The 14297-nt window shown below is 40.2% G+C and overlaps 1 protein-coding gene across 1 annotated transcript; it reads right to left on the bottom strand.

The window, feature by feature from the left end:
* Positions 1 to 5933: 5933 nt before the first annotated feature.
* LOC118667150 (olfactory receptor 1J4-like) lies at positions 5934 to 6869 on the bottom strand. The gene has a single exon (XM_036329941.1). The coding sequence runs from the start codon at positions 6867 to 6869 to the stop codon at positions 5934 to 5936; it is 936 nt and encodes a 311-aa protein (XP_036185834.1).
* Between the last annotated feature and the right edge of the window lie 7428 nt (positions 6870 to 14297).

Genomic DNA, 14297 nt, shown 5'->3' with positions numbered 1-14297 from the left:
CTGCCCATTGGGGAGCCGTGTGTCCAAGAGCCTGAGGGACGCGAGTCCTAGGGGACAGTGTCCCTGATTCCAGTCATGCCCTGGACACCTTTCTTCTTGGGCATTATTCCAGCTGGTACAAAAGATTTTTCAACTTAACATTTTAAATCATTTTAAACATAGAGAAAAATTGTAAAATGTCATATAGGATTGGAAAAAGTAGGTTTCCAGTTGTGAGTACACAAAGCACAGAGTTTATTCACATATTATTATTTATTATTATTGTATTACTTTTCATGGTAACATACATATAGAGAAAACCAAACACACTGTCCATCTCTCTAAACATACTTTTGCCCTAACCTATAATTGGCTAATGTTTTGTCTTCCAGATTATCTACTGGATAGTTACTATTTTTTATTTTATTTTTTTTGTTTTGTTTTTAATTTTTTTATTGATTAAGTTATTACATATGTGTCTTTATCCCTGCATTACCCCCCATCCCCCCCACTCATGCCCTCACCCCCTTCTTGTCTGTGTCCATTGGTTAGGCCTATATGCTAGCATATAAGTCCTTTGTTTGATCTCTCCCCCTTACCCCCACCCTCCCCTACCTTCCCTCTGAGATTTGACGGTCTGATTGATGCTTCTCTGTCTCTGGATCTGTATTTGTTTGTTTTTTCATCAGTTTATGTTGTTCATTATATTCCACAAATGAGTGAGATCATGTGATATTTATCTTTCTCTGACTGTCTTATTTCACTTAGCATAATGCTCTCCAGTTTCATCCATGCTGTTGCAAATGGTAAGAATTCCTTCTTTTTTACCGCAGCGTAGTATTCCATTGTGTAGATGTACCACATTTTTTAATCCACTCATCTATTGATGGGCACTTAGGCTGTTTTCAAATCTTAGCTATGGTGAATTGTGCTGCTATGAACATAGGGGTGCATATATCCTTTCTAATTGGTGTTTCTAGTTTCTTGGGATATATTCCTAGAAGTGGGATCACTGGATCAAATGGGAGTTCCATTTTTAATTTTTTGAGGAACCTCCATACTGTTCTCCACAGTGGCTACACCAGTCTGCATTCCCACCAGCAGTTCAGGAGGGTTCCTTTTTCTCCAAATCCTCACCAGCACTTGTCATTTGTTGATTTGTTGATGATAGCCATTCTGACAGGTATGAGATGGTACCACATTGTTGTTTTGATTTGCATCTCTCAGATGATTAGTGACTTTGAACATGTTTTGTCCTTTCTTCTGTCTTCTTTCGAAAAGTATTTATGTCCATTGCCCATGTTTTGATTCGGTTGTTTATCTTCCTTTTGTTAAGTTGTATGAGTAGTTATAATTTTTTAAAGTTCCTATTCTTACCTTGTAATTAATAGATATCATTTGGGTAGATATTTTGACACTATACAAACATAACATTTCCTTTACTAAAATTTCAACTCACTATATTGGACATTCATTGGTGATTATTAATGTAGAAAATTATTGCAAATGTTGTTGCCAAATTGTGATATTACAATTTCACTAGAGGCCCAGTGAATGAAATGCGTGCACTGGTGGGGTACCGCGGCCGTCAGCTGCCGGCCTAGTACTCCCTCCTTTTCCCCAGCTGCTTGCTACCACTACCACTGCCACCAGCCGCGGCCTCCCTCCCTTCTCCTGGTGGCCTGCTGCTGCTGGGGCCTCCCTCCCTTCCCCATTGCTTGCTGCTGCCACCGCTGCCCAGGGCTTCCTTCCCTTCCCCCGGCTGGCCCTGCCCCCTCGTCGAACTCCTGGACAAACACTTGGTCAAGGGGAAAATTTGCATATTGCGTTGTTATTGTATAGGATTATTTCTTCTAGATTTATTATTTGTACTCTCTTATAAGAAGAAAATTACTCTTTTTCCACACTCATTAGTTTTTTATTTATTCATTTACTAGAGGCCTGGTGCACAAAAATTCATGCACTGGGGGGGCGGGTCCCTTAGCCCGAACTGCACCCTCTGGCAGCCTGGGAGCCCTCGGGTGATGGACACCTGCCAGCTTAGGCCTGCTCCCCTGCAGAGTGGGCCTAAGCCGCAGTCGGACATCCTTAGCGCTGCCGAGGAGGCAGGAGAGGCTCCTGCCACCACCACTACTCTCGCAGCCATCAGCCCAGCTTGTGGCTAAGTGGAACTCCCCTGTGGAAGTGCACTGACCACGAGGGGGCAGCTCCTGCATTGAGCATCTCACCCCTGGTGGTAATTGTGCATCATAGCGACCAGTTGTTCTGCTGTTAGGGTTAATTTGCATATTACCCTTTTATTATATAGGATGCTATGGACTCATAGATTCTTATTCTCTGAGTTATAATCATTTATCATTTATTATTCATTTTGAAACTTTATTTGTGCTTATTGCCTATGAGGATTGAAAATGATCTCAGAGTAGCCAACTGGAAAATATATTGAAAAGAAACACAAGAAGCAGAAAATGGAAACTGAGAGCCTAAAGGAATGTTTTACCACAAAGGATGGGTCAGGAGTGGGACAGGAAGAATGGGAGATGGAAACAGCATAGATGTTGATATATGACCTATAAATTGCAATCTATTTATACATTTTAAAGCCCATGATTCCTAATTGATATCTCAAATTCTAGTTTGACACCATAGAGTTCTTTCCAGCCTCTGCTTTTTCATGTACATAGCTCCCTAGACAGAGAGAGAGAGAGAGAGAGAGAGAGAGAGAGAGAGAGAGAGAGAGAGAGAGAGACTCCCTTTCCCTCAATGTTTACTTATTTGCTGAATCTTTTGATATATGGTGAGTTGTTTCAGAATCTGGACTCACACCACTGTCAGTGACACACTAAGTACAGCTTAAAACTTTGTTGTGAGGTTTGTTTCTTTATTGTGAGAGTACATAGTAAAAATTATGGGTTCAAGAATTACTTAGGGTACTTATTTTATTTTCTCTTTGGTGTAATTACAGTCTCACACCACTGTCAGTGACAAACTAAGTACAGCTTAAAACTTTGTTGTAAGGTTTGTTTCTTTATTGTGAGAGTACATAGTAAAAATTATGGGTTCAAGAATTACTTAGGGTACTTATTTTATTTTCTCTTTGGTGTAATTACAGTCTCACACCACTGTCAGTGACACACTAAGTACAGCTTAAAACTTTGTTGTAAGGGTTGTTTCTTTATTGTGAGAGTACATAGTAAAAATTATGGGTTCAAGAATTACTTAGGGTACTTATTTTATTTTCTCTTTGGTGTAATTACAGTCTCACACCACTGTCAGTGACACACTAAGTACAGCTTAAAACTTTGTTGTAAGGTTTGTTTCTTTATTGTGAGAGTACATAGTAAAAATTATGGGTTCAAGAATTACTTAGGGTACTTATTTTATTATCTCTTTGGTGTAATTACAGTGTATAATAGGGTTACAATTAGGTTCAATTATATTGTTTTATTCTATTTTGCTTTATTCACCACCTCTTCTATTTATTTTTAGTGGCAAAAGACAGCATAGTCAAAAGGACACAAATAATTCTAACCCCTCCCCTCTGACAGCTGTCGGCCTACTCTAGATTACAATGTCATTTATTGACATTGTTTAATAAAACCATACAGATGTCAAGTGTACAGCTAAATAGAACAGCACCTGCATACCGCATTGTGCACTCACCACCCAAAATTATCTCTTTCCCTCTCCTTTGATCCTCCCTTTGTTCACTTCCACCTCCTCCCAAAAACCCCTTTTCCTCTGGCACTCACCATGCTGTTTTCCATGTCTATATGTGATATATATTTTTTCTTGATTTATTCCTTCACCATTTTTTTGCCCAGCCCTCCTTAACACCTCCCTCTGACAGCTGTCTGTCTACTCTATGTATCTATGCTTCTGTTTCTATTGTGTTTTTTCATTATTTTGACAATTAGATTACACATATAAGTGAGATTCTATGGTATTTGTCTTTCTCTGACTAGCATTTTTCACTTAGTGTAATACATTCCAGGTCCATCCATGCGTCTCAAAAGGACATTTTCCCTTTTTTTCAGCCAAGTAATAATCCATTGTGTAAATGTACCATGGGTTTTTTTATTCCTCATCTACTGATGGGCTCGTGGGCTGTTTCCAGATCTTAACTACTTCCCGTGTTTCTTTATGTTTAAATGGGCATATATATGAATATGAATATTTTACTTCCCCTTCATTTCCACATGTCATATAGCATGCTATAAATGCTCTTTTACACATTGCTTTAAAAAATTTAACAATATATCCTATTTATTCATATTGATTCATAAATATCTCTGTTCTTATATTTTTCCTAGGTGCAAAATACTAAACTTCATTAATGCTCCATAGAGTTTTCTTTACTGGTCCTAGTATGAGATATTGGTGTTGAGTGTCCTAAATGCCACCCAATTGTATACCTCCAGTGGCTAACATGATACATTTTGTCTTGTATATTAAACTATAATTAAAAATTAAAGAGTAGGTAAGAGGTAATCTCTATATACTGGTATAGCACATAAAAGAATTACAACAACAACAACAACAACAACAACATAATAATAATAATAAATTATCAATATGTAAATAAGGTGGAATGGAATAAAAATATATATTTGATTAATCAAAAGGGAGTAAGATAAGAGACAATAAATGTGAAGCAGGTGTATCACATAAAAATCAGTAATAATCAAAATATAAATTTAGATATATTATGATTACATTAGACTAGAGGCCTGGTGCATGAAATTCATGCACTGAGGTATGGGAATCCCTCAGCCCTGCCTGAACCCTCTCACAGTCCAGGACCAGTTGGGGGATGTCTGCCTACTGGCTTAGGCTCAATCCTCCCAGTTTGTCAGAAGTCAGACATCCCTCTCGCAGTCTGGGCTCTCGCTGTCCAGGACCCCTAACTCCTTACTGCCTGCCTGCAGTGGAGGCAGGAGAGGCTCCCGCCACTGCCGCTTCACTTGCCACCCATGCTCGCCCTGTGGGAGCACACTGAACACCAGAGGGCAGCTCCTGTGTTGAGCATCAGGCCCCTGGTGGTCAGTGCAAATCACAGCGACCATTCGTTCTGCCAGTTCTCCCACCGTTTGGTCGATTTGCATATTAGGGTTTTATTATATAGGATATCAATAGATGAAATTCTCCACAAATATAATAATTGTTGCTTTACATAAAAAGAGCAAATCCAACTTTACACTGTTAGTGATGGACACCTCACAGATACAAAGACATAGTGAACCTTAAAGTGATGGAAATAATACCATGTAAACACTAACAACGAGTAAGGGGCATCTTTACTACCACTGCTGTACTAGTATCTCTGTCTCTATCTGTATCTTTATCTGTACCTGTATATGAATATACATATCTATAAATTTAGTTATAATATATCTGTACTAATATCAGAAGTAGACAAGGTGTTAAGGTAGGACCCTTAATAGATATGTGCTGTTAAATTCATTTTAAAAATGCATTTATAAAGTCTTGCTTTGTAGCACATGCTAATTTTCATAGTGTAATTATTCTTATCATGGCTGACTGAAGTCTACCAACATGATGTCATTGAATGTGAGTAGGAAGAGATGTGTACAATCAGCTTGAGCCAATGGGAGAGGGCAAACAATAATCAGTTAAAAAAAAAAAGTTCATCAGGAATGGATCATGATGGTAAATCAGTGAGTCCTCAATAACATATTTTAAAAATACAAATTCACCATTATAGTTGTGTAAGATATTTTACAAAAAATTTTGCATAGGTTTTATAAGAGATTATGAACAAGGGAATAAAGGATTATTAACAACCCAAGTAGCAAATTTTACCAAGTTGAATATTAACAGCACTTGTACATAACAACAAAATGCATATTCTTAGATTATATGGAGATGTTGACCTTACCATAATTATAGATCTGTCTCAATGTGCTCCTGTCTGCAACAAGAGGATTTAGTGATTACCAGCTAAAGAGCTTAACCCTATTGACACACATCTCTAAGGCCTGTTTGATATCTCTATTCCTCAGGCTGTAGATGAAGGGGTTCAGCATGGGGGTAACTACCGTGTACATGATTGAAGCAATTATGTCTTTAGAACCCCATGATGAGGAGAAAAAGTAAACACCTGCAGCTGTCCCATAGTATAAAGACACCATAGAGAGATGGGAGCCACAGGTAGAAAAGGCTTTAAAGAGTCTCTTAGTGGAGGGCACCCTCAGGATGATGGTCCCTATACGGATATAGGAGCCTACAATAACACACCAAAGCAGGAAGAAAAGCATTCCTCCCTCAGTGAACAGGACCAGCTCATTGAGGGAGATGTCAGAGCATCTCAGCTTCAGCAGCACAGTGAGCTCACAGAAGAAGTGGGTGATGATATTGCGGGCACTGAGGGACAAGAGGACCAAGAGGAGGGTATGAAAAAGTGCATGGACACAGGCAGCCATATAAGATCCAGCCACAAGCAACATGCACAGCCCACTCCTCATGATGGTGATATAACGCAGAGGGTGACAGATGGCCACGTACCTGTCATATGCCATCCCTGCCAGAAGGAAATTGTTTACACTAGCAAAAAGTATGAAGAAATACAACTGAGAAATGCATTCCACATAGGAGATGGATTGTTGCCGAGTCTGCATGTTCATGAGCATCTTAGGGACAGTAACAGATGAAAAGCAGACATCAGTGAAGGCCAAGTGGCTGAGGAAGAAGTACATGGGCGTGTGCAGGCGACAGTCCAGCCTGATGAGCAGGATGATGAGCAGGTTGCCCAGCACCGTGGTCAGGTACATGCCCAGGAACAGGGTGAAGAACACGCCCTGCTGCCCTGGCGGGATGGGGAGCCCCAGGAGGAGGAACTGGGACATGCTGCTCTGGTTCTCAGGCCTCATGCTGCTCTTCTGTCTGCTGGGGATGAAGAAGGTATGGGAATCTCAGGAACCTAAGAAGGGTGATCAGAACCATCACATCTTATACCATAATTTTCTGGGAAAACCATTCATTTTTTAAAACTTTCATATTAATTTCTCTCGAATGTGGATGTATGCATCTTTCCTCTATTCCAGTCTGGCTCCAGGAAAACATTGGAACCCTAAGTACTCAAAAAGACCTCATTACAAAGAAGCAAGAGTGTGTTCACTGTGTCTTTCACCATGATTTATTGAACATGGAGTCAGTGTCGGGACCTCTATTAAGGACTGAGATGCAGCAGTGATCAAGAGAAGCAAGGTCCCCACTTCTATGAGTTTAGGTCTTGATGAACATGGAGGGATCATTTCTACACCAAGCCCCAGTGAAACCATAATAATTCCCCCTGGCAGAACTAGAAGGTGAGCCCCTGAGAAACTGTCAGTTCTTCCTGCTTTAAAGTGCTGAGTGGGCGTTTGTGGAGTATTATCCCATTGAACCTCAGCTGTAAACACAGGAACAAGCTAGAAATGGGTGGCCATTGAAACCACTAGGTGCCAAAAAATCTCCAAAACAGTCCACGAACTATTTTTCATATGAATACTGAGCATTTTGGTGGCATAAACACTGTGCTATACACGAGGTTAAAAGCTTTTTCTGGTTTCCTAAGTAAATCTAACATCAGCTTTACATTCCCAGATTAAAAATCTTCACAGCTGCACAAGGAATTCTGTTAGGAAATAGAAATATAAGGGATATAAGTTTTACACCATTTTTGTAGGTCAGAAACTACCAAATATTCTTTAATGGAATTGGTAATATTGTAATTACTTCGTATGGTGACTTCACTGTTACAAGACTTATTGTGGTGATGGGTATATAATTGGTAAATCACCATGCTGTACACACTTGAACCTAATATATGTCCACTTTAGGAAGAAATGTAAAGGAGAAAAATGATCAAATATTGACTACTTTGTGAAGTTTAGTCTAATATTTCTGCATGATGAGAACCTGTGCTCTTACCCACTCCCCATGAAACTTCCCTCTTCATTGGGAACACCCTTTGCTAATTTAGGGTTGACAATACTTCACGTTTTCTTAGATCCCTACCTAGAGAGTTCGCTTCATTTATAATGGTCTGTTTTTCAGTCAACAAAACACCCTTACATTCATTATCATTTGCTTACATGTTTATGAGGCAAGTGTCATGTCTTTCTCTCACTTTGTAGATTGAAAACAGAGGCCTATGAGTTACACTGAGTGGCCAGATTATTTGACCACCCCATCAGTACAATGAAATGAATTAGTTATGCAAATAATAATAATAAAAAAACCTTGAGAGCATTTGCTTAGGAAGTTTTCAATATTCAGTAATTTCGGAAGTGTCAATGAAGTACTGATGGGGTGGTCATAATGATCTGGCCACTCAGTGTAAGTGACTTTCTCAAGGTTCGCCACACCAGTGGGTGGCAGTCCTGCACTCTGACTTCACACAGCATGACACCTAATGTTTCTTTGCCTGGACATTAAGTGAAAGTGTTACCAACCTCTTAGTGACCCAGTCACACTCAGGTATGTGAGAAGCACAGCAGATCCATTTCAGACACCTGGGTTCTTTGGGGCTTGTTTAGCTCAGCCAATGGGGCCCCAGGAGAAGGTCTCTGAAGGAAATATTTGAGGTCATAGGGGCAAGTTGGAAACCCCAGACACACATTCAGATCACACACACACACTACCGATTTGAGAATTTTAATGAACTGTGATCATGTTCCCATCCTAAGGGAAGGATAGCCAGTATGGGGTTCAGCTCATAAACACGCATAGACGTACATACAAGTCATAATATACACACAAAGTGAGACATACACACCACTCAGTGATGGACCACTCACCCACAAACACTCTCAATGCAAATCAACACACCTGGCTCATGACACATCTGGCAAAGACTTCATCCCCACATATACATAACTCATGCACTATACACATAGATCACCAAAAACACACAAAAGCACGAACAATTCAAAAAACCATAGGAAACACACACCAACAATACATATGCCCACCTAGCCACACTCACTGCATTAAGCAGCGCACACCCTCCTATTAATGAGAGGTATGCTTCGCCCCATTCTGTACCCTCCCTTTCCTGGGGAGGGCAGTCAGCATGGGGCAGTTAAGCGTATTCTGTCACAGGCACCATCATTAAACTACCACCAACACCCCATGCACGTGGTCACATACACATGGTAACATACAGAGAAAACCTAACCACATACCTTTTTGCTCTCACACACGTGTGTCACCCACAGACGCAATTAGCATGTGCACCAGCACATGCTGTCAGCAGAGGTCTGAGCCCTCTCTGACCTGACCTTATTCCTGATGAGGTAGGGCATCTTCCTGTCCAGCAGCAGAGACCACAGTCTCACTCCCGATGCTCAGCTACTATGCCAGTGTTTATGATCACAGACATGAGTCAGGAGTCCCTAACCACACACCAGGAGGCTGGTGGCTGGATCTACACGCACTAAAACAGGGCCCATGTTAAGTCTGACTCAGGAAAAGAGTCAGACTCATAGTGCACGCAAACACACAACTGTCAAACAGCACGTACACAAGTGTACATAGTATATTCAGACAGACACACAGGCTGATACACACAGTCATGAACACCAAGTCTCAAACATGAACCCACTAGCACACAGGCAGGTCCATTGGCAAGGGCAAATTTCCAGCTCCTCTCTCGTGGGCTCATCATTGGTGAGGTCAGACACCTTCTGCTCCAGACTGTTGTCCATCTCCTCAGCTTTTCTTCAGGAGACCTAACATCAGACACACAGAAGCAATATCTGGGGCCTTGGCACTTCTACAGACTTTCCTTTTCCTTAAGCAGCTCCAGAGAAATGAGTGCAAAGATAGCACTTAACTGCTAATGAGAGACTGCAACCAAGTCCCCAAGCTTGTGGCTGATTCATGACTTCCCTTTGGGAGCTGTGTGCCCAAGAGCCAGAGGGACTGGAGTCCTAGGCGACAGTGTCCCTGATTCCAGCCATGCCGTGGCCACCTTTCTTCTTGGACCTGTTCCAGCTGGGACAAAGGATGTGTCTACTTTTTATTTTGAAATGATTTTAAAAATACAGAAAAGTTAGAAAAATGATGTCAAGAATTTCTTGACAGGCGTTGCTCAGATTCCATAATGGTTAACATTTTACTATGTTTACCCTTTGTTTGTTTGTATGTATGTATGTATGTTTCAGGGTTTAATTCTCAGTGGATATACCATAGTGCATATTATTATAAGGCGTATGCTATTAATTTTTCCAATGACTAGTGTTTTCATTTATCTTTATTGGCTATGGTTTTATCTGCTAGTTTATCTACTGTAAAGTTACAGTTTTTTATAGTTACTATTTTAACCTTGTAATTAAAAGGAATAATTAATGTAGATATTTTGGTATTATATAAACATAACATTTTTCCTTATTAAAATTTCACCCACTCACTTTAATGATTCTTATATGAAAAAATTACGGCAAATGTGGTAATCAAATGGTACAATCAAATCAAACTTTACAAATTCTATCACTTCTTGTATTTGTTGTGTTCTATAAGGAGAAACTTATCTTTATTCCCCACTCATTTGTGTGTTGTTGTTTTTTGTTTTGTTTTGTTAATCCTTACCAGAGGATATTTTTCCAGTGATTGGAGATAGAGTAGAATGGGGGGGGGGGGGAGAGAGAGAGAGAGAGAGAGAGAGAGAGAGAGAGAGAGAGAGAGAGAGAGAGAGAGAGAAACATCAATGAGAGACACATTGATGGTTGCCTCCTGAACGTGCCTCAAGCAGGGCCAGGGATCAATCCTGCAACCCAGATACATGCCCTTGACAGGGTATCAAATCCACCACCCTTTGGTCCATCGGCGGAAGCCATAATGACTTAGCCACACTGTCCAGGGTGGTGTTTTGGAATTCTTAGGATATATTTCCATAAGTGGGATCATTAAGTCAAAAGGCAGTTTCTTTTTTAATTGTTTGAGGAAACTCCATACTATTTTCCACAGTGGCTGCACCAGTCTGCGTTCCCATAAATATTGAACTAGAATTTCCTTTTCTACACATCCTCATCAGTACTTGCTTGCTGATTTATCGATGATAGTTTTTCCGGCAGGTGTAAAGTGATATCTCATTATCATTTTAATTTTCATCTCTCTGATAATTAAAGATGTTGAGCATCTTTTCGTATGTCTATTGTCCATATGTATGTCCTCTTTGGAGAAGTGTCTTTTTAGGTCCTTTGCTCAATTTCTAACTTGATTGTTTGTGTTCATGTTGAGTTGTAGATGTTCTTTATATATTTGGGAAATTAACCCCTTATCAGATGTATCATTGGCAAATATGTTCTCCCATACAGTGGGTCCCCCTTTCATTATGTTGATGGTTTCTTTTGCTGTGATGAAGCTTTTTAGTTTGATTTAGTTTCATTTGTTTATTCTTTTCATTGTTCCTTTTGCCCTAGGAGATATATCAGCAAAAAATTTGCTATGAGAGATGTGTGAGATTTTATTGTCTATGTTTGCTTCTAGCATTTTTATGGTCCTGTACTTACATTTAAATCTTTTATCCATTTTTAGTTTGTTCTTCTGTCTGGTAAGTTGGTGGTCTATTTTCATTATTTTGCATGTAGCTGTCCAGTTTTCCCAACACTATTTATTGAAGAGACTGTCTTTACTCCATTGTATGCTCTTGCCTCCTTTGTTAAATACTAATTGGTCATAAAGACGTGGGTCAATTTTTGGATTGTCTGTTCTGTTCCATTGATCTATATGTCTTTTCTTATGCAAGTACAGGCTGCTTTGAATAATATGGCCTTGTAGTATAATTTGATATCCAGAATTATGATACCTCCAACTTTGTCCTTCTTTCTCTAGATTGCAGAGGATATTTGGAGTCTTTTTATTGTTCCATATAAATGTTGGGAATATTTGTCTACACCTGTGGAATATGATATTGGTATTTTAATAGGAATTGCATTGAACTTATAGATTGCTTTGGGTAGTAGGGACATTTTATGATATTTATTATTCCAATCCATGAACATAGTGTATACTTGCACTTATTTGTGTCTTTCTCAGTTTCTTCATTCAATGTCCTATAGATTTCTGAGTATAGGTCTTTTACCTCCTTGTGTAAATTTGTTCCCAAGTATCTTAATTTTTTTGTTGCAATAGTTAATGGGATAGTTTTCTTAGATTCTCTTTTTGATAGTTCTATATTGGTGTATAAAAATGCCACCAATTTCTGAATATTATTTTTGTATTCTGCTACTTTGCTGAATTCATGTATTAGTTCTAGTAGATTTCTGGTGAAGTTTTTAGGTTTTCTATATACAGTATCATGTCACCTGTGAATAATAACAGTTTTGCTTCCTCCTTTCCAATTTTGATGCCTTTTATTTCTTCTTTTTGTCTGAACAAGGACTTCCAGCACTATGTTGAAAAAGAGTGGTGAAAGCAGATATCCTGTTTTATTGCTGATCTTAAAGAAAACACATATCATTTTTGCCTATTGAGTATTTTGTTGCCTTTACATTTTTTTTTATTTAATTAAATCTTTATTGTTCAGATTATTACATTTGTTCCTCTTTTTTTCCCCCCATAACTCCCCTCCTCCCAGTTCCCGCCCCACCCTCCGCCCTCACTCCCCACCCACTGTCCTCATCCATAGGTGCACGATTTTTGTCCAGTCTCTTCCTGCATCTCCCACACCCCTTTCCCCCCCAAGAATGGTCAGTCCATTCCCTTTCTATGTCCCTGATTCTATTATAATCACCAGTTCATCAGATTATTTATTCACTTGATTCTTAGATTCACTTGTTGATAGATGCATATTTGTTGTTCATAATTTGTATCTTTACCTTTTTCTTCCTCTTCCTCTTCTTAAAGGATACCTTTCAGCATTTCATATAATCCTGGTTTGGTGGTGATGAACTCCTTTAGCTTTTCCTTATCTGTGAAGCTCTTTATCTGACCTTCAATTCTGAATGATAGCTTTGCTGGATAAAGTAATCTTGGTTGTAGGTTCTTGGTATTCATCACTTTGAATATTTCTTGCCATTCCCTTCTGGCCTGCAAAGTTTCTGTTGAGAAATCAGCTGACAGTCGTATGGGTATTCCCTTGTAGGTAACTGAGTTTCTTTCTCTTGCTGTTTTTAAGATTCTCTCTTTATCTTTTGCTCTTGGCATTTTAATTATGATGTGTCTTGGTGTGGTCCTCTTTGGATTCCTTTTGTTTGGGGTTCTCCGCGCTTCTTGGACCTGTAAGTCCATTTCTTTCACCAGGTGGGGGAAGTTTTCTGTCATTATTTCTTCAAATAGGTTTTCAATATCTTGCTCTCTCTCATCTTCTGGCACCCCTATAATTCTGATGTTGGTACGCTTGAAGCTGTCCCAGAGGCTCCTTACACTATCCTCGCATTTTTGGATTCTTTTTTCATTTTGCTTTTCCGGTTGGGTGTTTTTTGCTTCCTCGCATTTCAAATCATTGACTTGCTTCTTGCGCTCCTCTGGTCTGCTGTCGGGAGTCTGTATAATATTCGTTATTTCAGTCCGTGTATGCTTAATTTCTAGTTGGTTCCCCAATATAAGATCGAGGGTCTCATTAGTTTTCTTGTAGATCTCATTAAGTTTATCGGCGGCTTCTAAACAGTTCTTGAGAGACCTTAAAAGTGTGGTTCTGAACTCTATATCTTCCATTGACAATTTTGTCCTGTTTCTTTGTCTCCGCATTTTATTATGCTTCCTTGGTGCACCCCCTAGTGGTCTTTGTGCGCAGTCTTATAGTTAAACCTTGACTGTTGTAGCTAATACCACGGAGGGTTTGACCTCCAGGCCAAGTGGCTGTGAGAATCAGCTGTGTCAGCAGTGAGAGAACTTCTGTCCTCTAGGGAGGTGCTAATCTAGCCTTTGCCTGAGGCTATCTGGCAAATGCCTCTGTGCAGGGCTTGGGCAGGGCGGGTCGCACAGGATTAACAGGGTGGGCTGGAGAGAGCAGTTATGGCGGCTCTCAGTCCTGTCCCCAGGGGCTCTGCCTCTCTGAGTCCCAGCACTAGCTGCAAAGCTCGGAGAGAAAGCTGCACTCGCTCTGACCGAAGCCAGACAGTCCTGCCTCTCCCGTTTGAGTCTGGGTCCCTAGAGACTCGCCCGGATCTGGAGCTCAGATTCTTCGACCCCCTCCCGATTGAAAACGCCAACCGCGCCCTCTGCCGCCAGCCCGCTCGCGCACTCCGCACCTCAGAATTTGACTTCAGCACTGCGCCTCCTCTGAGTGTCCGTATGCGTTTCTCTTTCCTCCTAGTTGTAGGACTTCCACTCAGCCAGCGTTCCTGTGGTTCTGGGTGATGTCCCTTCCG

The sequence above is a fragment of the Myotis myotis genome, unplaced genomic scaffold, assembly GCF_014108235.1.
Source record: "Myotis myotis isolate mMyoMyo1 unplaced genomic scaffold, mMyoMyo1.p scaffold_m19_p_12, whole genome shotgun sequence".
Lineage (NCBI taxonomy): Eukaryota > Metazoa > Chordata > Mammalia > Chiroptera > Vespertilionidae > Myotis > Myotis myotis.
Note: the sequence above shows the minus strand (reverse complement) of the source record. Positions and strands in the feature narration are given on the sequence as shown.

What these genes read in the sequence shown, in the direction of transcription:
- LOC118667150 (XM_036329941.1), bottom strand. Translation starts at nt 6,869, where the DNA reads ATGAGGCCTGAGAACCAGAGCAGCATGTCCCAGTTCCTCCTCCTGGGG.